We start from the raw sequence: 26,476 nt of genomic DNA on the forward strand, positions 1-26,476 counted from the left end.
TAAAAAAAAATTGTTCCCATAGTCAGGCCCAATCACACACTTGCACAGGGTTCTCTGAAGGATGCTGGAGACCCAGCTGGATGATTAGGGGACCTGGAAACCATACCCTGTGCAGAAACACTGAATGAAGAATGTGGGGCGGTGGGGACCAGTCTCACATGGAAAAGCAAAACAAGGAATAACAACTCCTTTCAAATATTTGAAAGGTCATCAATTAGAAGAGCCGGTGAACTTAGTGTTTGTGGTTTAAAGGAAGGGGAGGCAAGGCACCTGGGGAGTAGGGCAGATGATCAAATTCTGGATCAAAGTAAAAGATCTTTTTAGTTAAGGGGCTCCATCAACAGAATGGGATGCTTCACCAAGTACTGAAAGAATCCACCCCCCACCCCTCCCCTGGTTGAAAATGACAAGTCGGGAACAATATGGGGAGACCACTGCATTGGGGAGACAGGCTGGAGTTCATGACTTCTAAGACCTCAATCATCCTTCAAGATTGTAGAATTTTATAACTCAAAGGCATCCTAGAAAGGGGCAGATCCTGTTAAAATTACAAGAATTATCTTTCAATATTTTAAAACTCCAAGTAGTAGCCCTCTTGTTGTTTAAGACTCAGATTGTACAAAACCGTCATGGAGAGAGTCCCTCTGTAAAATATGACCTGTGTTCAAGCGGCTTGGATGGTTCCAAAGAGTAGGAGGTGGAGGTGTTCGACTGCAGTGGGACGGGCTGTGTTCCAGAACCACCCTGAAGGATGTCAACCCTTCTAGGAATCCATGAAGTCCAGGGCCTTAATAATATAAGAAGACAGCTAGCCTCTGAAAGACAAGCCCAAGAAACTGACAAGGAGCTGTGATGCGGCCCGTTCACTAAAGGTAGGCGTGCTGCAAGAATATATGTTCGTTTTCTTTAGCAACTAGTGAATCCCGTTATCGCATTCAGTTTAAGCCATGGGTTCCAACCCATTAGTGGATCACAAAGTCAATTCCATAGGTCTCAAGCAGCACTTTTATTTCTTTAGTGAAACAGAACACAGTACAATAGAATGGACTGGAAAATATCAGAAAGCACTACACATCGCAAGGGTCAATACTGTCCTGTGAAACTTTTGTTTCAGTTAATGTGTGTGTGTGATGTCAATATATTTCTTTCCCTGCTCACCCTAAAGAATGAAAGCTTAGGGCTAGGGACACAACCATGCAGAGAGAGCAGGGAGACAAGACACTCCGGGTGGAGACACGGCCAAAACCCACAATCACACGTGACTCTTCAGACAACCTGATCTTTGGGACTAGACTTTGTACAGAGTCACGCAACACAGGAAGCATCCAAGCAATGCAGGCAACACTCCTGCTTCTAGCGAGGGGACAACAGAGCTACGACTCATGATCGAGGTACCTTTTTATTCTTCTTAAACAGAAACCATAATTTGCTCTGGCCTCCAAAAAGGCTCTCATCCTAGGCCCGTATTTCTTCTCAAGGGATATTCTCTTCATGTGGGGCCAGTTGAAACAAAGGCCACCTCACCAGAGCAGCTTTTTTCAGTCCTTCAAGTCTCTAATCCGTGATATGTACAAGTCGGTTTGTGCAGGCAGAGGACACACATGACAGGGGCCGCTTTGGTGGTGCTGTTGGGATGGTGCTTCTTCACTGGATTTTGGTGACTGCTTCGTGGATGGAAGTGGCCACATAATCTAGATTTTTGGTGGTTAGGCCACACATGTTGATCCGACCACTTGGCAGCAGATAGATGTGCTTTTCATTGATCATATATTCAACCTGCTTGGCTGTTGAAAACCAAAAGAGATACAATCAGAGTAGTAGAAATCCTTTAAGCCGTGCAGCCTCAGCAATTCTGTGACAATTACAATTTTCCCTCTTTTCCCGTCACACAGAGAAGCAAAACAAAAGGAGGTACTCTGTCCAGTTGGCACTCAAGGAAATACGTTGAGTAGATTCTGGAAATTAGTCTTACTAGCCAACTTTCTAATCCTCAGAAAGTTTAATATCGCTCCTCCCCATGGGAATTTTAGTCTGGGACTACCTACCAACTAAACCCTGCATGTTACATTCACCGGGACAGCCTACAGACTGAAACAACCCTCAGACTCAAGAACATTCCACTATGAAAAACTGGCTTCGAGGTGCTTCCTTTCTCTCTTCCTTAACCTGGTGCTTATCTCTGAGCACCTACCAGCAACCTCACTCTGACATTTCACCTCCACAGGACATTGTACAAGGCCCCATGCACGAGAGGTGCTGGATAAATGCTGTGTGTATGAACTAATGGGCAGGAAAACTGACCAGGCACTTCTCAGCTCCCAAACACACGCAGGAGGCCTTTGCCACGTCTGCAGAAATGCTCGTGGGTGAAACAGGAAGGAACTGCCTTACTTCCTTGATGCCACAATCTTTGACTTTATTGCGAAGTCACAACAGACTGTTAGGTGATTTTTTGCTCAACTAATTTGTACCCTGAAGACACCACCAATTTGAGGGAATGGGATAATAATAATTGTTATAGACTGAATGTTTGTGTCCCTCCAAAATTCTCATGTTGAAACCCTAACCCCCGTAATGTGGTGCTGTTAGGAGGTGGGCCCTTTGGCAGGTAATTAGGCTCAGATGAGGTCGTAAGGGTGGAGCCCCCATGATGGGAGCCTGCCCTCACAAAAGGAGACCAGAGAGCTAGAGCTCGCACACCCGTTCTCTCTCTCTCTTTCTTCCTCTCCCTCCACCTCCAATGTGAGGACGCAAGCTAGAGAGAGAGGCCCCACCAGAACCTGACCAGCTGGCACCCCGATCTGTTTCCAAACTATAAATCCTGGTACTTCCCAGGTGGCTCTGAGCTACTTCCCAACCCACAAAAATGGTGGGGGACCACTTACGATTCAACCCGGTGAAGCTGAACATTCCAATTTGCTCAGTGATGTGATTCCAGGTTCCAGGGGTCTTGAGGGCTTCCAATCGTGCCCTGAGTTCAGATCTCATGCTCAGAATCCGGTCAGCCATCGTCTTCACATTACCTGTCCTGAGTGGACAGCAAATATAAATACCAATCCCGACAGGAGAGATGGTACACGCAAACGTGGAGGTTTCAAAACCCTAATTTAATCTATAGGCTGAAAACGGGATCACGACCTGCCTATGATATGGTATGTGATATGGTATGGTATATGATATGGAGCCTGCTGGATGGGTAGGCGGACCAGAGAGAGAGAGAGAGTCAGCCGACAGGAGGGGGCTGGATTTTATGATGGAGTTCAGTGCTAGTCTCGCGTGTACTAGCTATACCACTTACATTTTAACTCAGGCTTCGCGTAAGTGCTGATCTAGGCAGAATACTGTATCTTATCAAGCCTAATTAAGCAGAGATGGCAGATTTAGCTACAATGTAAAAATTACTGTTTCAACATAAAATATATGTACAGTAGTTAAGAACGAAGAGCCCCCGAAATGGCACACTAACTTGAAGTTGGATATTCTAGTCTATCAGGAACTCCTTTGTCTCCCAGCTTTAAGGGGAAGAAGCCCCGGGGATGGGAAAGTGGGGGAACTCCCACTCATCGAGTGAATCTTCCCAAGTTCCCAGTGTGGCGTTATGCACATGGAAGCAGTACTCGGTGGCAGCTCTATTTTACGGAAATATCTGAGACTCAGAGAGGTGGAAGGAATTTTGTCCTGCCTCGGCCAAAATAAGAGGAAGGGGCAGTTCCGTGGAATGGGACAGTTGCCGTTCCGCGTTCCCACCCCTCACCCGTCAGGTTGTGAGCCCCTTACCATTCCTTAAAGAGCTCAGGGCTAGAGAGCGTACTGGCCACGATTCGCGCTCCCTGAGCAGGGGGATTGGACCAAGTGATTCGCACAATCTTCTCCATCTGGGAAAGAACCCGCACGATGCTATCCGGTTCTCTCGCAACCACGGTCAGGTTCCCCACGCGCTCATCTAGAGAGAGGGACAAGAATCAGCCCCGGCGGCCCTTAAGGGGGTCGTGGGGTGCAGTGGGGGGGGCTGTAACTCAGGAGAGCACTCACTGTAGAGCCCGAAGTTCTTGGAGAAGGACTGAGCACAGAAGAGCTCGAATCCTTCAGACACAAAATAGCGAACGGCCCAGGCGTCTTTCTCTAGGTCTCCAGAGGCGAAGCCCTGATAGGCTGAGTCAAAGAAGGGGAACAGAAACCGGCGCTGCGAGGAAGGAGAGCGAGTCAGGGCAGGAAATCCTTCTAGAACCGACCTCTGAAACCGGCTTTCCTTCCCCCGCCACCTGGAAGGAACTTCTCACACTGTCCATTTCACCTATTGCTCTTCTTTCTCCCTCCAGCCACTGCTTTACATCTGTTTCTCTGTTCAGGTAAATCCCAACCAACAAATCTAACAGTTCCAGGAAACCTTATTTTTTTAAGGATATTGTCCTAGAGTGTCATGATGCTGCTTTGCCAGCAAGGCTTATTTGGGGACATGGAGGTAGTTTTGTCCTATGTTAGTGGATTCTTCCCCATGCATTCCTGGTGTGACAAGCTTAGTCAAGTGTCAGCTTGGTATCCCCAGCGCCTCCTCATAACTGCAGGGCTAGTCTACTGGGTACTTAAGACGGAGGAGACGGCATGGTCTCTATTCTCATCACTCCGGTCTCCTCAAAGAGCTCCCCACACTGACCTGGCTCTTCCTGCGGGGCTCACTCTGCGGCCACCATTGCCCTGCCCTCAGCTGTCCAGGCCAGGGGCCAGGGTGCATCCTCGCCTCCTACCGCTGCAGCTCGTCCGTCACACCCAATCACATGCCGAGTTCTATCGCTCCTGTCTCCCGCGAGCTCTGGAATCCTTTCACATCTGCCACTGCCACCTACCTTATTCAGGTCCCCATCAACGCCTACCTGGATTACAGCAATAGCTCCTAACTGCTCTCCCAGCCTGTCTGATCCCTTCCCTGCTCTGCAGCCAGGGTGGCCTGAAGACAGTGCACAACCAATCATGTCATGACATCACACGACATCACTGATTTCCAGTGGCTGTTTGCTGCCCTCGGAATGAAGGCCAGTGCCTCAGCACAGGACCTGGCCCCCAGGTACCTCTCTGGCCTCCTCACTTGCATTCCCAACTCCCTTGGAATCTAGGCCATCCTAAGAATGACTTTCACTTCCTCAAATGGGCCATAACCTCTGCCATAGCCATAACCTTGGGCTTTTGGCCATGCCCTTCCCCATTGCAGGGAACATTCCTTCCCCGCCAGCCCCCATCTGTCCTCATCCTTCAAGGCTCAACATGGAAACCTTCTTCCCGGAAGGCTTCTTCTGCCACTACCACCCCTCGCAACACACACACACTCCCCCAGGCCCGGGCTCTGTGTCTCCCTATGGCCCCGGCAACACGGCTATGTCACAGTACTTGGCTGTGTCCCCAGACAGGCTGCATGCTCTTTGAGGGCAAGCCCCGTCTCCTCTTTGTTCACTAGGGCATCCCCACGCTGCCTGGCACATAACAGGCTCTCGGGAAGTATTCTTTAAACACGGTAATGAAGAATATATATATACACTTTAAGCTGGAAATTCCAATCTAGAAAGTTATCTCCAAAAAATTAATACGAAGGAGTTTTATTACAAAATTGTTCCTAAGAGCAAGAAACCTGAGATCTTAACGGCCACCAACTGATACAGTCAATCCCTAATGCGACACAGCCATGCATGCGAAACAATGTTGTAAAACATTTAAAGACATGGAAAGGAGCTCAAATGAAAAGGCAAAGTATGTTATAAAACAGTATAGACAAATGATCCTATCTTTGTAAAACATTTATTTATATGTATAACTACACTAAAAAACTACACCTGACATTCTGTACAAAATATTAACAGTGGCTTTCTTTGGGTAACAGGATTTACAGTTAATATTTATTTTCCTCTTCAGGTTTTTCTCCACTTTCCGAATTCTTCAGTAAACAAGCACTGCTTTTGCATTCATTGAATGTTAACACACGCTATCTTTTAAGAGCTGCTCTGACAAGGCAGTTACCTTCATGACGGCTGCGATCTGCTTCCACTGCTCCTGAGTTGGGTCGGTCCCAGTGGGGTTGTGTGCACAGGCATGAAGCACAAAGATGGAAAACTCAGGAGCACTCTGAGGAGAAGGAAGCTATGTCAGCCTTGACACCCACAGGAATACAGGGGACAGAGTCAGTGGCACACTGGTCAGGGGGCAGCGTACTCTCTCCTTATGTGCCATTCACAAACCACCGTCTGGCTTGGGTAGGGTCTCTCACTATTCACCAGATCCAAAGACTTTTCCCTGATCCTCCTGACACCAGAGGGTTCTGTGTACTTTTTCATCTCATCACCCACCTCCAGATCTTTCAGGAAACCCTGGAGATCCAGTCCTCTCTTCGCTGCATCCCAATAGTGATAGGACCGAATGTCTTTAAATCCAGCGGCAGAAAATACGGCATTATGATTCTCTGCAAGCAAAGGGGTAAAACATTAAATGCTTTTACAAACACGAGGAGGCGTAATTGGAAAGGACACAAGTCAGCTTCTAGGGCCCTGGAATGTCCACTGGGTGGCATCTAGGTCAGGGGTTAAGATTTAGAAGGATGAGTATAACCAAGAACAAGTTCGACCAGTCTTAGTCATGCTAAACACATCCTACTACAGACTGCCCGCACCTCCATTTTATGCCTCCCCTGGGAAGTGTCAACATACATGAAAATACAAGTCTATCAAGAGTCCTGGGAAAAAGTCTCCCTGATGTGAATTTGAGCATCGGGTTACTCATGCCCTGCCATAATCCCATGCTCAAGCCATTCCCAAATGTCAGTTGATCCGGGGCTGGGTTACATTTTCTGTGTAAGCGGTGAGAGTCATAATTGCCCCTGGCTTCTCTGCTTCTCCTCCTGATACAGCTAAAGGACTCACCCCAGGTTGGTGAGGAGACGTAGACAGGTGTGTCCTTATTGTCTGTGCCATTGTACCAACGTGCCAAGAACTCAGCTCCGATTCGAAGTGCACCTGTGCCCCCCAAAGCCTGCACACCTCCTACCTGAAAGAGAAGCAGTGTCACTGGTTGATAATGGTGAGGGCAGATTATACTAGGAAAAATTCGGTAATAATGAGCACTTGCTTTGTGCCTGCTCTGTGCTAAGCCCTTTAAATGTGCTATCCTATGAAACCTCACAGATCCATGAAGAAGATACGGTTATTTGGCCATGTTTACAAATGAGGAAACTGAGGCTGAGAAAGGAACCGCCAGCTGCAAGCAGCAGGGCCAGGTCTTTAACCCAGGACGTCCGCCTCTTAGGGCAGCTCCCCTTCCAGTACAGAGACAGAGGACATCCCTAGGCCACATCACAGTGTGCCCTGGAAGGCACACCCTTCCTTTAGGCACCATCCCAAGATCTAAACTGCCCTCCAGCAGAAGCCTGGAAAATAATGTTTCTAGCTTGCCATCAACATCAATTTGTTATACTCCTTTCCCCTTCTGTAATACAGGCTTATTAATAATCCTTAGAAATAAGTTCTAACAAAACAGGTGACATGCGAATACTACTTTCCTCTCCTTGAGCTTCCTCTCATCTCAAAATGACCTCACATGGGCAGTAATAAAAATCCAATGTTTTACCATTTACAAAATACCTTCACACACATTCTTATTTGATCCTCACACAACCCTGTAAGTTCTAGATCAGCGGTTCTCAACCTTTCACAGGGGTCGCCTAAGACCATCGGAAAACACATATTTTCGATGGTTTTAGGAACCGAGACACCGCTCCTCTATCCGTCTCCAGGCCTACATGCAGATACGCCCGCGTACGAGTACCCGGCGACCCCTGTGAAAGGGTCGTTCAACCCCCAAAGGGGTCACGACCCACAGGTTGAGAACCACTGTTCTAGATCCTCAACTTACATAATGAAATTGATTCAGAGAAGTGGTTTGACAAGACATACAGAGCGGGCAAGTGGCAGAGCTGCACGTCAACCTAGGTCTTGTCACTCTACATCCAGTCACTGCGCCCACTCATGCTGTCTGCCCACATAGCTTTGATTTTGCCCTTTCACAGTTCTAACGAGATTTTAGTGTAACTCTTTCAGTAGTGAAATGTCATAAATTACATGTGGCTTACTGTGTCTGAAGGATTAAGGAGAAAGAAAGGAAAAGATCACATGAGAAAGCCTATCTAAATAAAAGAAACCTAGTAACAGTGGCAAACTCTGGAGAGGGGCCTGGGATATGGGAATAGTAGACAAAGAGCCTCTGGCCACGCCTGTCAGCTGTCTTTTAAAAATATAGAGAAGGTATTCATGTATTATTTGTAAAATGTTTAGATAAGTTTTAAAATATTGAGATGTCTGGGATTTGCTGTAAAACAACTCAACTTTGGCAGGGGGACAAGGGTTATACAAGATTGACCACATATATAGCATAATCGAAGCTGGATAAGATACATGGGGGGTTTGTTCATTACACTGTTTTATCTACTGCTGTGTATATTTGAAATTTTCTACAATAAAAAGATTTTTTTTTAAATTTCCAAGATAAAGAAAAGTTTCCAAAATCTTTTTTTATAAAACATCACACTGGTGCTAAAAGAATGACAAAGGAAAAAACAAAGTACGAAAAAGCTCTTTCATGACTATTAATACTAACTTCTGAAATAAACATTAATGAACAGTCTGAATTCAACAGTACATTTAAAAATACCTCCTTGGGGCTGGCCAAGTGGCTTGTTGGTTAAGAGCTGGCTTGGGAGTGTGAGCTCTAAGCAGCAGGGCCGCCGGTTTGGATCCCACATAAGGGCCAGTGATGCTGTGCCCTCTACTGCTAAGATGGTGAACAACAGCTCGACCGGGAGCAGGGCTGCTGTGAGTCACCAATGACGGCGCAGGCTGCAGTGGGCTGCCATAAGCTACTGTGAGTGGCTGGCAGCCAGCGTGGGCAGCCGGCAGCAAGCAGCCAGCCTGAGCTGCCATGAGCCACCGTGAGCGGCTGTCCAATGGCCGGCGACTGATCTGCCTCACATGGGAAGAGCGCAATGATAATACCAACATGGGCCAGTGAAGCGATGTCCTCCACAACTAGACTGAAGAACAAAAGGACAGCAATTTGTCTGTTCCCCTCCCCCAATTCCCCAATAAAATCTTAAAAAAAAAAAAATACCCCCTTAAGCAAATGTGAGTCATCCCATGAATGCATGTTTATTAAGAAATATATTATAAAATTTGTCATGCTGCCAGATAGAGAACACCCGAATGAGCATCACAACATAAGAAAAGCAGTATAGCCATTTCTAATATAAATGCTCAGTAAGAGAGCAAACAATGGATACATCCTGAGAATAACTGAAAAACAAATCCATTCAGCCATGATGAATACGTCAGCCTCATGATGAACAATGAATCATTAGCAGAAATCCCCTTTAATCCAGGTATAAGGCAATGATACCAATTACCACCATTACCATTCTCCACTCTTCTATTTGTATCCAGAGATCTGAGCATCTGTGAAAAAATACCATCTGAAACGTGAAACAGACGCCAAGTTGACGTTCAAGGGAATGAGGAAGTGAGCATTGCTGTCCACTGCAGAAAGAAGCGAAAGCAGTGGACCGGGGTGAAAATGGCCAGTGTATACCACATTTGGCACACTGACTTCCCCATTCTTCAGTGGTCCCCACTGAGCACCAGTCTCTTCCCATTATTTTGAAGGTTTTACCTTCACGTTGTGATCTGCCTGGATTCTTTAATGCAAATCTCTATCAAGGTAATGTAACCTGAATGTGCATTTATTTTTCATGGGTTTGTCATCAGCTAAGTTGAGTGTTGACTTTATTCATTATTTCACATCTCACACACCTAAGCAATTCTGGAATGTTGATACTTCCTATACAAATTCAATTTGCACAGTTTCCCTTAAACAAGGTTAATCATGGGTATGTGACAGGGGCATGTGGATATCAGAGAAAACATTCCCAGGAATAATTTTTTACTTCCAGTGCTCTGCTTTTAACTCCACCCTTTCTCTCCCACTCCAGAAAGCAAACTCATTAATTAAAAGAAGTCAGGAAGTCAACAGACAAGATTGAAAATGTGTTTGGAAGAGAAAAATCCACTTCACTGACATTAATTGATCCTTGATATTCATGATGTATATGACACTTCACATACCAAAGTCTCAAGAAACTAGCACTCCCTAAAAACATGTTCAACCTAGATGGCTTCAGGGAAACATAAATTGCTCTAAACTCCATCAGCAGTTAACAGAAACAAATTTTTGGTGAATCAATGATGTGTCAATTTGGCCATTTGGTGAACTGACCTTTGGCAAACTGCTGTACAGCCCAATAAAATCCTGTATTTGGGATGAAGGGAAATCACAATATCAAAGGAAATACGTACAGACTTCTCAAGGAGCCAGGCAACTGGACCTGGGTGATTAAAGGGGGATATCCAGAATGAGGGAAATCCAGTAAGACGTGGTGTGAAGCTGTCTCAGTAGGTCACCTGTACTCCTGACTTAGCCACACTACCTGAAGAAATCCCTGCTAGACTCTAGAACGTTTGTCTGGGTCACAGTTTGCTGATGCGATGACTTCACTGTGAGGAGCAGGAGAGCTGAGTGGGAGCTGCTCGCAGATGAGGCCATATGACACTGACAACTCACACAGTATCTGGCACCTGGTGCTAGATAAACATGGGCTCAACTAGATGGAGAAAAAGGCAGTGACGAAAAGATGACAGCCACAGCCAAAGCCCCAAGTCTCCCAGAGGCAATGATCAAAGCAGGAAACTGGGATGTCATCCCATGGTACACAGCCCTCTTTCCACCTGCAGGGGCTCAGTAACTTCAGAAGCTGAAACATCACCACGCAGGAGATAAAAACTGGGCATCTGGTCTGGATCCTATGGTCTAGAGTTGGAAAAGCAGTCAGATGCAGTGAAGAGTCTAGAAAATAGGCCTCCTCCAAATGGTTGAAGGACCTGGAAATGTTAAATCTTGAGAAGAAAAATCTAAGGGAAAACATGATTACTGTTTGTTCTCAGGTTCATTCATTCTTTCTTTCACGTTTCATCTCCTTCAAGTTTTGGCCCAAATGTCATTACTGTTCTACCATGACCGCCCTAGTAAAAACTGTATTCACCCTCATTGCTACCCTCAGTGCTCCTAATATGCCTTCCCTGCCCTATTTTTATAGCATTTATCATCTTTTAATATATTGAATTGTGTTGTTATTTATTATATTTATAGTAGGTTTCTCTCCACAAAACTGTAAGCCAGGGCAGAGGAAATTTGGGTGTTTTGGTCACCTCTGTGCACCAGCATTGGGAACAGTGCCTGCCCCGAGTGGTGAGCACTCATCTATTAGCTGAATGAATGTGTGAATTCAAACATCTGAGAAGCTCTGAGGTGCCGGGCTAGGAGCTAAATGCTAAAGATTTGCAAGATAAATACGTAAGCCATCATCTGCCCTGGGAGAAGTTATGGTCTTGTGGGAGAGAAAGACTTAAAAATTACACAATTATACAACTTAATTATACAACTAATTACACTTATAAAATTAGAAAGCACAGTAAGAACTGTTATTCCCAAGCTGTGAGCGAAGTCCTGCAATAACTCAGAGGATTCCAACAACTAAGTCTGTCTGAGACCACTGAGGATTCAGCATGGAGGGTCCCATCAGCAAGGACCCTTAACTGGGCCTTGAAGGACTTAGAGGTGGCAACTGAGGAGTCAGAGCAGGGAGGGGGGACATTCCCAGCAGAGGAACAGTTGAGGCAAATGCTCTATCTAATTCATAACAGGACCTGTTGGGTCTAGAAAACAGGGTTTTAGAATGGAAAGACTCCAGCAGGGAAGAAGGAAGGTTATGAGTGACTACAAGAATAAGATAAGGCTAGCTACAAATATGTGGCCCATCCAGTTCAGATTCGGGATTTTACCCTGTAGAGATAATGGAGGAGCTACTGTGTGAGTGAGGGGAGGAGCAGGTGACATGATTAGCTTTTTTTGCTAAGGAAGATCATTCTAGCTGCACTGTGCAGAATGTACTGGAATGGGGAAGAGGCTAGAGGCAAGAGGCTATTACACGGATCCAAATGAGATGATGCTGAACTGAGACAGGAGCCTGGGATGGTGGAGACATCCAGGGAAAGAGGAAAGGTTCAGAGCTCAGTATTAACGGGTATCTGTGGTGATGTAAATGCCAACAGAGTATCCTAAACCATTCAAAAAAAAAGTCTTCAAACATTTACAGACGGCCATGAAGACCGCCATATAAATTTGTTCTATGATCAAAACAGAACAAGGGATGAACTAGCCTAAGAGGGAGGGCTCCGTTCCAGTAGTAAGTGATCCAAACTGGGAGCACCAGGCAATGGTTAATAAGTGTATAAGGGTGCACAGCCTTAGAGGAAGAAGCCCCCAAACACAGAGTGTGTCCTTATTTGTCAACAGCAGAATTTCAACTAACTTACCAACAGCATCTCAGAAGATAACCCCCAGTTGCCAAAGTTTCCCCCTTCAAACTCCATCAGGACTCTCCTCTCCCTCTGTGGAAACACTGGATTTTCAGAGCAACTTCCCAATGTCACCCATAATCTCTAAACTCTACCTTTTCTACCTGTATGCCTTTGATTCCTTGAGGCAAGTCAGTTAGTCTCTCACACCGATCCAGACAAAACCCTAGGTTAATTACTTCACCTAAGCACTGACCTGAGTTCCAAGACCTTCACCAGAGCCTCCCTGCCTCCTAATATATGTAAGCGTGTGCCCGTGTGCAACCTTCACTTTTTACCCTGCTGTTCTGTTTACCAGGGCATCTGGGTAACAGCATGGAGGACTAAATCAGGTGACTCCAAGGTGCAGTCCCTCTCATGCAGGAAGCCTGCACTACGTCACTAGCCCAGGGGAACAACAAGGGCCGCTGGTTTAAATTGCACAATACGGCCTTTTGAGCTCCTTTTGCTCGGCCCGCTCCAAACTCTTTGGAGTGCACTTTCTCTTCTAACAATGACCCTTGAGCCATTCTCTACTGCTCGGGCCCACTTCTATTTCTTTGCAGTGTACTATCTCTTCTAATAAACTGTTCTTACACCACTTAAAAAAAATAAATAAATAAATTTGCACAATACCTGACTGGACTATTGCAGAAATAGTCCCCCGCCTACCCACCCAGCCAGGTTTATGGTCTTCAAACACTTTTATTGGGCAACTCCTCTGCTCAAACCTTCAGGTGGCTTGCCCTGCTCCGGGCTGCCAAACCGACCTGCCTGATCTAGCCACCACGTTCCCAGCTCTAATCAGGTAGGTCTCTGACAACCTTGACCTGCTCATCTTACCTCTGGCCTTGGACTCCTACTACTCCAGACAAAGCCCCCCCTCCCCTTGCTCCTTCCTGTGTACTTCATGGTTCTCAATCCTGGCTCTACTTTGCAATCACCTGGGAGGCTATTAAAAATATGCCTGTGGCGGGAAGGGAAATGGGGGGGAAAGTCAGTGAAGGGGGGGGGGGTAGGATGGTACTCTCCAAGGTTCTGATTTAATTGGTCTGGTCGAGTCCAGCCATCAGTATGTTTTTGAAAACTCCCCAGGTGATTCTCATGTATGACCAGAGTTGAGAACCAGTGTCCTAGCCTCATTCCCCAAGGTTCAGCTGAAGTCTCATCTCGGGCCCTTCCAGCCTCCCTCTTCTCTGAATCCCGACAACACTGAGAATCCCACCATTTCACTTCATGCCAGATAGGGCCTCGCCACTGTGTCTGCTTCCAAATGTGTTCCACTTCCATGAGTACGTACCAGAAACACTTAAATGAGATGCTGAGTTGAGGCTAGCAGAATGAAAGGATATTATTAGAACTGGCAGGAACTTCAGAGCTAGAGAGCATCTAGCCAGGTGGCTCTTGAACTTTGGTGAGCCCCAGACTCCTTTAGAAAATCTGATAAAAGCGATGAACCTCCTCCCCAGAAATACACATACACATAGAATTCTGCATAAAATTTCAGGGGATTCAGAGGCCCCTTAAAGCATCCGCCACACAAGTGCTCCTTATGGAATCATGAACCAAAAACTAGTCTTTTTCTAACATGTAGATGAGACGGAGGGGCTAGACGGGTACATGACTTGCCTAATGGTCAAATGCAGTGGCAGGGTTGGGTCCAGAACCTGGTTTCTGGATCAGTCCATTAAATTCCCTTGGTTTGATATTTCCTCTGACTGCTTCAACCCCAGCACCTAAAATCTGATCATCTACTGGACAAAAGTGAACAATCGAAAAATCTGTGCTTTGTACAAAAGCACATCATTTGCATCTCAGGTTCCTGAGGTCATGCTACTTAAACACTACTTGTTACCAGTTCAATAGACATAACACCTAATACTTCAAAACAACTTGAATTTCCCTTTTTTTTTTTTCATGTTTGTTCTATCTGGAAAGTGTCAAAGTGTTGCCCTTGAGTTAGTTGTATGGTGGTCAGTCAATTGGTTTTTGTCCACTTAGGATCAAGTGATGCAGTGAAGAGCCCTTCCATCCCCTGGGAATGTTGTCTTCAACCAAAGAAGGCTCAGAATTTCCCATCTTTTACCTTTAGTTTCTAAAGAGAAAATACATCCTCACCGGAAACTCACCCGCTTCTCCCGGAGAGCTGGGCTGTCATCCCCAAGGGCAACGCGGGAAGCATGGGTCCGGAACTCTGGCAGGCCCAGGATCGGCAGGTACTCGTGGTTAAGGCTATTGTCATTAGCAAGCTTCTGCTCCACCTTCCTCACTACAGGCAAAACCCAGGGCTGGCAGTCATCCGTGCGATACGCTGGAACGTGGGAAAGAGTTGTGTAAGGGTATTGTCTAAGGCATCATCCAAGTAAGAGTTTAGAACTAAACAGGGAAAGTTCTACCACTGTCCAATCAAAATAGAGCTGTGAGGGAAACTAAAATTAAGTTCAGTCACTGACTCACTGCCTGCTTTGGGCCAGGCGCTGGGCTAGGTGCTGGGCAAGCAGGACAGACATGGTTCCCATCCTTGTAGTTCTTAAATATATGACTGCCAGAAAGTAGAATGTAAATGAAAATAAAACTGGGACATCACAGAGTGATCAAGTGAGAATGCATGCAAAAGGACTGTGTGAACTAAAACGATATAGCTCACAAATGCTATGTCCATACTACTGGTGCACTGAGGTCTCTGTGGCCATTGGCTCAGCAATCTTTTTCCTTCTGCATCTCCCCAAGAAATTTCCAGAGAAGGGCTAGCAAGCTGCTACTTCAGACAAACACTGCAGCTTCAAACATAAACATGGAGGGGATGGGGGCAGAAGGAGACCTACCTCTTGTCCTATCAGAACAGAAATAAGACAAGCAAACGCCATGTGACTAGAGATTTCGACAACTGGTGTCACAATCACCCAACAGCCCTTTGAAACGTATCTGTGTCCTCTCTCTGTGTTCTGACATCATGCAGTGTTGACCATTTTAACAGTTTCTCCCATTTCATCGGCCTCACACTTCTATTGATCTATTTCATAACATTTAATCCTGCTGACAGCAAAGTTCTAAAAACTGCTTGAACTACACTAAAAGTATTTTTAGTCCTCTCCGAGTGACCCTGTCACTGATTTTTTTTTCTTTTTTTCCCTATACTACCCTCTGATTATTTGGGGATTATAGCTTTAGAGGGCAGCTGGTCTGCTTGCACCCAAGGCAATGATCTGAGTAGGATTTCTGATGGGTCATTTGCTTCTCTGCTTGAACGTTCAGGTCTCCAATAATCCTACACCTTTGCAAGTGATTTTGAAACTGAAAATTTTAGAGTAATTCTGATGAGGTTTTATCTCGTTGATTTCTGCCCAACATTAATCCCTAACTTTTTTTTTTATAATCACTTTTTAGGGTGTTGTTTACTGAACAACACATGTTGATTGTAGAAAATTTAGAAAAGCCCAGAAGTAAATAATAAACATTATGAATAACATGTAATCTCAGCACATAGAGATAAGGAGTATGAAGACTTTGGTGTACAACCTTCTAAGCTTAATTTTATTTATTTTTTTAATTGAAGTTTATTGGGTGACAATTGTTAGCAAAGTTACATAGGTTTCAGGTGTACAATTCTGTAATACATCATCTATATATCACACTGTGTGTTCACCACCCAGTCAGTTCTCTTTCCAGCACCATATACTTGATCTCCTTTACCCTCATCTACCACCCCCCGCCAAGCTTTATTTTACATGAATATATTCTTTTATAAAATATGCATCAGATTGTATACAGAATTTTCAACATGTTTGTTTCCACTTTTTAAATATATGAGTATCTTTCATCGCCATGAACTATTCTTCTGATAGGTGATATATTCGCATGTCCCCATCTACCTATTTTCCATCTACCTAGTTCCAAATCCTCTCCTTTCCTAGATATCAACTGTTCTTAATTTGTATAGCCTTCCAGAATTTCCCTGTATGAACACACAAGCAAACACAGCTGCTTATGCCCCTCTTTCTACATAAAAGGTAATACATAGCATTCTATACACCGTTTTGTTCCTTGCTTTTTCCACTTGAAGATCTGTTTATGTCTGTGCATACAGAGCATCTTTGTTCTTTTTTTACAGCTGCAAAACTGATGAATGTAGCATAATTTGTTTTGCCAGTCTCTTGTTGATGGACATTTGAGTTGTTTCCAACCTTTGGCTATTACAAAACTTCAGTGAACAACCGTGTATATACGTCATCTTACATGTGTGCAAATATATCTGTAAGACGCAGCGCCAAAAATGAAAGAGGTTGACCGAGAAGTATGTGTTTTTGTAGTTTTTGACAGATCTACCCAAATTGGCCTCCACCAGGATTTTATCCGTTTACATTGCTACCATCAAAGTATAAGAGTGTCTTCTTCATAGTCTCACCCACTGAGTGGTTTTTTTTGCCAATATGAGGGTACAAATTTGCACTTCTCTTAGGATGAATGCATTTGGAGATTTTCATATATATAAGCCATTTACAATACGATTTTAATGGCTACACAATATTCCTTTCTATGCATAATTTATTAAACATTTGTGTTGCTTTTGATTATTTGCCATTATAAACACTGTGGCGAATGTTCTTATATCTGTACACATATTCTTGAGTGTTTCCTTTGGAAAAATTTCTAGATGTAAAATCATTAGGTCAAAAGTTATACAACAAATGAGACTTTGTAAGATCATTTTGATTTTGCATCTGTCTTCTAGTCTATCAAGTAATTGTACCTTCCAGGGATGTGTCATCTGCAAATCTGATAAGTATATTAGTAATAAAAAAGTGGGCAGGGCTCCAGCCTGACTCAGCCACTGAGCAACCACCGTCTCTGGGTGGGTGGATCTAACTCACAATACAATCACACCACTCACATTATGCCGCTTGGCCCACCAAACTAATTCCCTCTCAACAAGTTCAAAATGCCTACTTCATCAGGGGAGATTTGGCCTGGTTTTTTAAAAGAGATATAAAAATGATTACTTCTAAGTAAGAGTTGTCCCCTTTGGAATTGTTTTTAGAGGCGACATCTCATTACTTTGAATATATCCTTCATGGTGCCAAGTCTAAGTTTCTTCCTAAGTAAATTTCATTTTCGAAAATGATACTTGTAGCACATGCAGCAAGGTAGGTGGGTGAATAAGCTGGATGATATGAATGAAGAAATTATAAAGAGACAGTCTCTTGTGTGCATCTAACTGCTTTGAAGGCCATTCCAGAAGGTTTCCAGAAATCTCTGAGCAACAGCAGTATATATGTACTACGCTACACAGAGAGGCTACTATTTAGATATACAAGCATTTGGGTATTCATAGAAAACCAGTTCTATTATGCTTTATTGGGGGTTATATATATAATTATGCTATGTATATTATATTTATGATAATGTCATTTGTAAGTCATGTATTCTAAATAAATAAAATATGAAAGACAAAGAAAAGCCATAGCACTGCTGCTCTTACCAGTACTGTATACTCCGTGCAACTGTAAGAACTACTGTAATACAACCGGTGACAGGGAGGCAGTGTGTCTATATTGTGACAAAAGAGAAATTGGCCAACGAATACCTCCCCTTCCTTCACTGCCCAGTTTCCCCAGGCTCAGTTTCAGATGTATTCCCAAGGCCTCACCTAACTGCCCAAATGAAGCAGAACTGGGTGATTGGAACAATTAACAACCGCCACTATGCCTGCTCTCCCATGGGATTTTATTCCCATTTGCTGGACCCATGAGTTTCTCATACAGGCTTTCATTCACTCATTCATTCAACAAGGACTTGCTGAATCGACCATGAACCGGGTACTGGCTAGAAGTAGCTATACAGAGATGGATAAGATAAAATAAGAAACTGTCTACCTTCCAGGAAACAGAGACTAGAGCCCTTAATTCTTCTGTGAGGGATCAGGGAAGATTGTACAGAGAATGAAATGTGAAAATTTTTAAAGATAAACAAGGAAAGAAGGACATTCCAGACAGAGGGAACACCTGTGCAAGGTCCTGGAGGCTTAGAGACGTGAGGCTGGGATGTAGGATCCATGGAGGAAGAGCAAGGAAAAGCTCTAAGAGTCTTGGAGTTTCTTCTAGAAGGAACTTCATTTCACGCGGAAACCACTGAAAGCATTTCAGCAAGAGTGACATGGACAGCTATTTTAATAGGACCATTTGAGTGACACGACAGAAAATAAACTGGAGAGGAGGACACAGGCAGATAGTTAAGAGGTTACTGCAATCATTCCAAAGGAAAACAATGAAGTCTTGAATTAAGGCAGTGGCAAGAAGGATAAAGAAAAGGAGAGATATTCAAAACAGATTTATGAGGTAGAAAAGACAAAAGCTAGTGACCAAATAAATAGATGTGGGATCCAGGAAGGGGTCACTGACGACTCCAAGGTCTCTCTCTAATCTGGATGAATAGTGACTGGTGGTAAGCAGGTTGACCAAGACATAGAAGATAAGGAGAAGAAAAAAAGATAAGATGGAGAGGAAAGTGGAAGTGACAAGTTGTGTTTTAAACATGCTAAATTTGAGGTGGTAGTAGGATGTGTCCATCAAACTGTAGCAAGTATGAGTCTGGCATTCAGGGAAGAAATACAGGATGGAAAGAAAGATTTCATAATTATAGACATCGGCAATAGCTGAAGCCACCGTAATAATAAGGGCTTACTGAATACTTAGTATATACAAGGCACTGTGCTCAATGCTTTATATTTATTTTACTCTCAATTCTTATAACAAACTCACAAAACAGATATTGTGATCCCTACTTTAGGGATCTGGAAACTGAGGCCAGTCAAGTTAAATAGTTTGCCCAAGGTCACAAGGATTGTAAGAGCTAGGCTGTCTTATTATTAAGTTCATGGATCAATGCGCTTCTTTTTAAGAGCAAGAGATGTTTAGGGAAAGCCCACAGCAAGCAGGCCCCAGAGGACTGTGAGAGCAACCTTTTTATCAGTCTGCTCCCAGCTCCATGCACCACTGCCCTTCTCCCCAGGTACAAGCTCTTAAAGGGGAGTCATGCAGGTTTCAGGTGAGTCCAGCAGTCTTGCTTTCCAGAAAAAAAAGGAACAAAGAGAATTAAATGATGAAACCATCACCCTCCTCCTCCTCCTGAGATTTCCATTTCCCTCACCCATCCCCACTCAAGAACGCACGCAGGTATGCCTCGAACGCCCTTCTCCAAGTAGGGTCCTGGGGAGAGGACGGGGGGACTCAGAAACACCTGATACAACACACCTCTCCAACAATTTTATTTGAAGATGCCAGAACCCACATTGAAAACAACAAATGTTAAAGTAAGCGCAATTTGTCTGGAACAAAAGAAAGCTAAGTTTCCATGACAAACGGGCTGAATGAAGTCTATGACGAAATGTCTTGCTTCAGGCTGCATCAACTGGACCCTGCTCTTAAAGCCATTTGTCTGAAACTTTGAGAAGTACTGAAACAGTCAACTCAGAGAGTGTCGCACTCAACAGTGGAAAATGTGATGCTCTGCTCTAAGTATAAGGAAATTATGGACATAGTCACAGCAAGAAAAGTCTCTGCAGAAATGATCTACACGCAGCAACTAGCTAATGAGATTATGGTTGCAGTTTATTCTAATCCTGCCCAACCTCACTAGAACTTGAGCTGAATAACCTCCATTGGGCTTTATCTTAACATAGAGGAAAAAAAGGTATCTTCCCCAAAGTCAGTGATTAATTGCATTTCCTTCACAAAGAATATATTTCGGGATCTGTATAAATAGAGCTAGGACATACAAAAGCTGGAAAGAGACCTCTTATTCTTCTCTGCTTTAATCAGACCTTTATCCAAGCACCTGCCATCCACAAAAAAAAAAAAGGTTGGGTCACAGTTATCATAAAAAATAACATTTACATAACACTTTTCACTTACATATCACATTTCACATATAATTAGTCATTTAATTCTCAGTCAACTGATGAGGCCAGTAACATTATTATCCTACACTATACTCATGTAATGTGCTAAATGTATCTTAGAATTTGAGAGAGAGGACATTCCATTTAACAAGTTGAGTCTGTTAGATAACCCTCCCAAGGTCACATCATTGGAACTATATTGAGGTCTCCTGGCTCTTCCCACTACAGTGCATTGGCTGCCTCTGAAGCACCTAAAGGTACCCAAAATAGAGAGGGGCAGAGACCCTGGTGTGAGAGACCTGGCCTGGAATCCCAGCTCCACCATGGATGGCCATATGACCTGGGGCAACTATTTCATTAATCTGGGCTTCAGCTGCCCTACCTCTAAAGCAGTAATAGTAATATACAACCCTCCAGAATCGTTGTGAGCATTAAACGAGATTAAAAGCATAAAACATTTGCTCACAGTAAGGAGCTGGGGTTCTTGGGTTCCTGAAAAACATGACAAAGGCACTGTCACAGTTGAGGTGACCATCTGAGCTGTAGAATGTGTGCCTGAGCTAATCACTTCTGGTCTGAGCTAGCAGGGCACTTTTACTCTGCAGGAACAGTTTATTTATGAACCAATGTCAGAAATTATTTCATTTTGCTGTTCTTGAGCCAAAAACTTTTATTCAACATCTTTCATATGACCCACCCAAAGAAATGTTAAAACAACAATAATAATAGCTAATACTTACATAACTCCTACTTATGTGCCAGAAACTGTTCTGAGCACTTTAAAAGTATTAATCCTCACAAAAACCCTGTAAGACAATTCAAAGGTAACTAATCCAAAGAAATTTGAAGTTTTAAAAAGATATATTTAGATCAACATCAATATTAGTTCTTCACTATATACCTGGCCCTAAAGAAATACTTGAAGGTTCTGGATTGTATTTATTTATGTAAATAAAAGCTGGAATGGTACCCACTAAAATTCAATTCAAAGCACTCTTTCAATATATCTCCCACTCTGCTGCCTGCTAAAAACATCACTTCCCCTCCCTGGGTGAAATTATGTAGTACTGACATTTTTGTTTTAAATGCTTTATTATGGAAAATTTCAAATATATACAAAAGTTGCAAGAATAATAAATGGAGGCCCATGTGCTCACTTCCCAGCTTCATCAAATTTCCGGCTTCAACAACCCATCACTTTGTAATGGCTTTTTTCTCACTCCTCCCCCATACTCCTTGGTGAAGACTTTTTTTTTTTTTAACAGGTCCTGTGCACAGACACAGTCACTGTGGGAAGTCTGATTCTGAATCTCCTTCTCCACACCCTCTGCTACAAAACAGTTCAACTTTCTCTTTTTTAAATTTGTAGTCCTTTACTCTAAGTCTGTTCCCTAGCAGAGAATATCATCCTACTCATTTTATTCTCCCTGGCTGGCCTTTGTATGTGTTCGAGAAAGTGTCTGTGGAATTTCAAACATCCAAATGACAGTGATAGAAACAACAAATTCACCAAAGAAGATGAGAGTTAAAAGAATTTCAGAAGCTCGTCAGTCCAAATATTTTTCTTGGCAGAAGGGGAAACTGAGGCCCATGCTCTGAGCTGTCCAAGGTCCAAGAAATACAAGCAAGAAATGAAGACAAGGATGTGCAGAAAATGTCCACTCTTTCAACTCCTTTCCACCATCTCCACTCATTCCTGCCCCATCTGTGAGGGCCAGAACAGTCTCCCCAGGTCCAGCCTTCCACCCCTCCACCCCACCCCAGGAAGCATTAACCTATGGCAGAAGCATTTTCAATCTTTATTATCTCACTTAACACCTGCTGATTTTAAACTTCTTGAAGCCAAAAAACCAAGCATCAGGCTTGCCCCACGAGGCTTGGTAAATAAAGTACCTGGTTGATATCAAATTTTTACCCACTGAGATCAGAGCTCCCTAGGGCTGAGTTCTCCTTTACCCACTTCCCATCATCCAGACTCCAGGCCTAGCCTATCTCCCTCCCTTTCCTTACAATTCCTGGCCGCCCCCATGTCTTACGAAGTAAAAGGATGTAGTATAAAGAACACAGGATAGGGAGTTAAAAAACTTGAGTTTGTGTCCTGGCAGCCATACCTGTACAGTGTGACCTTGGACACATCTCCCCTTTCCAGGGACTCATATACCCATCTGTAAAATGGACAGGTTGAACTAAGGAAGCCTCGTGGATCTTGCCTCCTCTCCCGGGCCCCCCTCACCGGCCAGCGCCAAACTGGGCCTCGGCCTTTCCCACAGTCCCCACGGCTCAGGTTAGTTCCGCTCCGCTCCCCACTCCTGGGCACAGCATCTTTACCTCCCACTCCTAGGTTGACCTTGCGGGGGTCCGGGTCCTCGCGGAAATCAGCAGTGAGCTTAAAGACAAGGACCGGCTGGGCCTGCGGAACCTCGGCAAAGATTGACGGAGGCGCCATAGCGAGAGAGCGCGAGTCGACGGAGAACTTCTACCGTGGGCCTTGAGCCGCTGGGTTCGGTCTAGTCGCGCGGGCTGGAGGAGACTCTCACCTTCACCTAGCCGGCGAGGGACGGGCCCGCGGCTTCCAATGGTAGAGCCGCGTCCGGAGCTTGGCAACGAGGCTAACCAATCGCGAGCTCCTGACGCACAAAGCACAAGAGGGAGGAGATGCTATTAGCCAATCCAAGAAGAGAATCTTATCGGAGGCCGGTAATAATACAACCAATGCAATGTAGGCCGGCTGCAATGGGGGCGGGGGCTAGGGTTGATTGGCAGAGCGTGCTCCTATCGCTGAGGCCATTGTTCCTGGGTTGTCCCGGGGCTGAGGGGAGGAACCGAGCGGCTAGTTTTTTCTGAAGACTGCCTCTTCGACCTTCAAGGGCCAGGAGACGAAGGAGAGGTGGCCGGCGGGAATTCCGAGGGACTGGCCTTCCGGTACCCGCGGAACAGGTGTTGCTGCCAGACCCGGCAGCGCGCACGTTCCTGACCCGGTCTGGCCCGGCCCAGGCTGGCAGCCAAGTCCCCGGCGTCTGTGCTCGGGACACCAGTCCTCGGCCAGGACGTGCAGCTCCGGAACCCGCGCTGGCGACCTTGACCATCTCGGCAGGCTGTATCCCCCGGAGGGAAACATGGGTGGGCCGCCCGCCTTGGTGTCAGACAGGAGACAGCCTACTAAAAGTGAGGGAGAGACCAGGGGTTCCTTTCTGCCACTCTCAACAGTGTGAGATTGTTGCTCCCCTTTCCTTACAGAGGGGGCCTGGTTCGCTAGGACCTTCAAGATCTGGGCGCCGTCTCCCTGCCACACAAGGACTCAAGCAGATCTGGCTGTGCTCAGCTGGCTGCTACCTAGACCGCCTCTTCCAGTCAGGCTGGTCCTTCCCCGTGATGATTCCTTCCTCCTCAGCCCCACAAGCAACCTGGTGACCTTTAAGACCCAGGGAAAATGCCTCCTTCATAAAGTCTTCCCTTAACCCGCACTCTGCTCAAAATCCATCTCTCCTTCGCTTCTGTACCTTGTTAGCAATATTACCACTTTAGAAAATGCCCTCGTTAAGAACCTATATACCCTTGTTTTAGATTCCGGTTCTGCCACTTACTAACTAGGGCAGGTTTAGGCAAGTTACTTAACCTCTCTGTTCCTGCTCTGTAGAGTGGAGATAATAATATTTTCCTCAGGATCGTTGTGGGGATTACGTGAGTTAATACATAATAAAGCGTTCCGTTGCATATGGCAAGCACTCTGTAAATGTTAGCTTTTGTCATCGTTACACAGGTGCCACACCCCTTGTAGAAGGGAAGCTGCTTTTGGCTGGAGATCTTACCCTCTGTAAGTCCCCCGCCGTTTCTTGCGCTTCTTAGTGAGTATTCAATAAATGGTGGAAGGAGGCATCTAATCCCTTGGTGTTTCCCTTGGTGTTTCAGAAGAAAACAATACCTCAGCCTCTATTCGTTGAATAATATAACAAATCTCCAAATGAATTTTGCAATCAAGGTGGTAATAATAAACGCGAGCCAAAAGAACTTGGTGCAGCGCCTGCCAACCTTTGATCGCCTTCCTCTTTTCAGAAACGTTACCTCTGGTTGAAAAGGTACCTGCCCACCGTGGGCCATGAACAACATTTTCCTCGAAGATGGCAAGTCCAACACTGAAGGTGAAATGACAATGAACTTTCAGTGCTTCCAAAAGCACAGGCAGGGGGGGCAGCTGCTGAGAGGGGGTGTTCGATAGCCCAGCCTTCCCAGAGTTTGATTTAGAAGTATGATCTTAACAGCGTTGGCCAACAATATCATGGTCACACTTTACGTCATTCCCTGGGGGAAAAACAACCCTAGGTTAGCTAAGCATGATCAACTTAGCTAAGTCTAAATAAATATTTATTGGCAACCTAAGCAGCTCCATAGCCAAGTCAGTGCTGATAGGGTCAAAAAAAGTGCTGTATGCATGTAGTTTTTCTTCATGTCTCCATGATATCCGTTCTGAATTTCAGAAAGACACAGTTACTGGGGAATGGGGTGGGGGACAGACACATATTGTGTGGGATCCAAGTCTCAGCCTCTTTTCCTTGGAACTACGAGTTTCTTAGAGGTTACATTAAGTTCACTGACCTTCCGTCTTAAGCCTTGCAGGCTGCCCCTCTACGCAAAATGCCAATCTTAAAATAAACAAAATGCTTTCCAGGCCATTGCTAATTTTAACACTTTGACTTAGAATTGATTCAACGCTGCCTCCCTGCTGAATGAATAATTCAAGCAAAAGACTTGAGAGGTGAACATTGCCCAGACAAGAGAGCAGCCAGGTAAAGTGAGTGTCCAGGGAAAGCGCAATAAGGGTCAAAAGAAAAATGGGCTGGTATTCTCCCTGCCTCCTGACGTTGCTATGACTATCTGTTCAAGCATCCTCCCTACTGCCGCCCTTCTGCCTTTTTTTTTTTTTTTCCACTTCTCAAAAGAATTGGAAGGGAGGAACTGGGAATCCACACAGCACCAGCTTCATCTGGAAGAAATCCCTTTGGAATATGCAGGAGTCGAACCGGCAACCTTGCTGTTAAGGGCGCACGCTCCATCCAGTGAGCCATCCCAGTGGCCGCTCAGCTCAAGGTGCCGAGTTCAGTCCCAGCCTCCGGTGGGCATAGCCCACCATCAAACAGGCAACCTTGTTGTTAGGAGCACATGCTCTCACCAGCTGAGCCGTCCTGCCACCTGTTGGCAGCTCAGCTCGTGCGCAACTTGGACGAAGCTCACTGGCCCATGTGGGAATTGAACCAGCGACCCTGTTGCTCAGAGCTCATGCTCTTAAGCAAACTCTTAACCATCTGAGCCAGTCGGCCGGCCCAAACAAATGTTACTTTAAAAATCAAAGCTGTAAGAGGAGATCTGTTCCAGATCAGGGTGTGGCCACATGGTGAGTGATAAGATAAGCAGAGAGCCCCTAAGGTGGTGCTGGTCCCTCAAGGTATTGAGCTGACTCTTGCAGAGAAACAACTCCTTACCAGCCCTGCCCCTCCAATTAACTGGCTCATTTCCTAGTTGTGTTTTGGTGGAATCATCTACCCTTGCTTCTCTACGCCCAACCCCCCTTCTCTCTTCTCTCAAGTATGACTCTTCACCCACCCATACACATGGATTGGACCAAGTGAGGGCATGTCCAGTGAGGCCCTGAGAGGACAAGGTCTAACATTAGTTCCTGAACCGGGCACCCACATAGGCAGAACTTTTTTTAAGCAGCTAAGACCTTTGTATAACAGATGTCAACAGATAACAAGTATTGATGGTTTTACCTACTTGTTGAATATAAGTTCCAGGGTATTTAGAAATTGTTGTGCTATATAGTTTTTGTACTTAAGCAGTATAGTGTAATGGTTTAAAGCACGACCTCTGGAACTAGATTCCCTCTGTATGCCTCAGTTTCCTCATCTGTAACATGGGGGTAATAATAGTTCTACCTCATGGGGTTGCTATGAGGAGTACATGAGTTAATGTCATTAAATAATGTAAAATACTTTGAATTGTACCAGACACTTAGTAAGTCCTCAGTATGTAAGCTGTCACCACCACAACCACCACCATCCTCATCATCACAGATGTTTACAAGGACTTGCCTTTGAGATTTATTTAT

At 44.9% G+C, this 26,476-nt stretch overlaps 1 protein-coding gene and 1 long non-coding RNA gene across 2 annotated transcripts; one reads left to right on the top strand and one right to left on the bottom strand.

Annotated features, from left to right (window-relative positions):
* Window positions 1-987: 987 nt before the first annotated feature.
* GOT1 (glutamic-oxaloacetic transaminase 1) lies at window positions 988-24,270 on the bottom strand. The gene is made up of 10 exons (XM_019636489.1): window positions 24,183-24,270; window positions 22,702-23,000; window positions 14,606-14,787; window positions 6,903-7,026; window positions 6,333-6,445; window positions 6,007-6,111; window positions 4,033-4,183; window positions 3,778-3,943; window positions 2,886-3,028; window positions 988-1,784 (listed from the first exon to the last, which is right to left on the bottom strand). Exons 2-10 carry the CDS (start codon window positions 22,817-22,819, stop codon window positions 1,645-1,647), a joined length of 1,242 nt encoding a protein of 413 aa, XP_019492034.1. The 5' UTR covers window positions 22,820-23,000; window positions 24,183-24,270; the 3' UTR covers window positions 988-1,644.
* Window positions 23,064-25,228, top strand: LOC109379694 (uncharacterized). The gene is made up of 3 exons (XR_002123258.1): window positions 23,064-23,538; window positions 24,427-24,512; window positions 25,070-25,228. It is a non-coding gene; the product is annotated as an uncharacterized LOC109379694 (long non-coding RNA).
* The last annotated feature ends 1,248 nt before the right edge of the window (window positions 25,229-26,476 follow it).

Source organism: Hipposideros armiger, unplaced genomic scaffold (assembly GCF_001890085.2).
Source record: "Hipposideros armiger isolate ML-2016 unplaced genomic scaffold, ASM189008v1 scaffold_28, whole genome shotgun sequence".
Classification (NCBI taxonomy): Eukaryota; Metazoa; Chordata; class Mammalia; order Chiroptera; family Hipposideridae; genus Hipposideros; species Hipposideros armiger.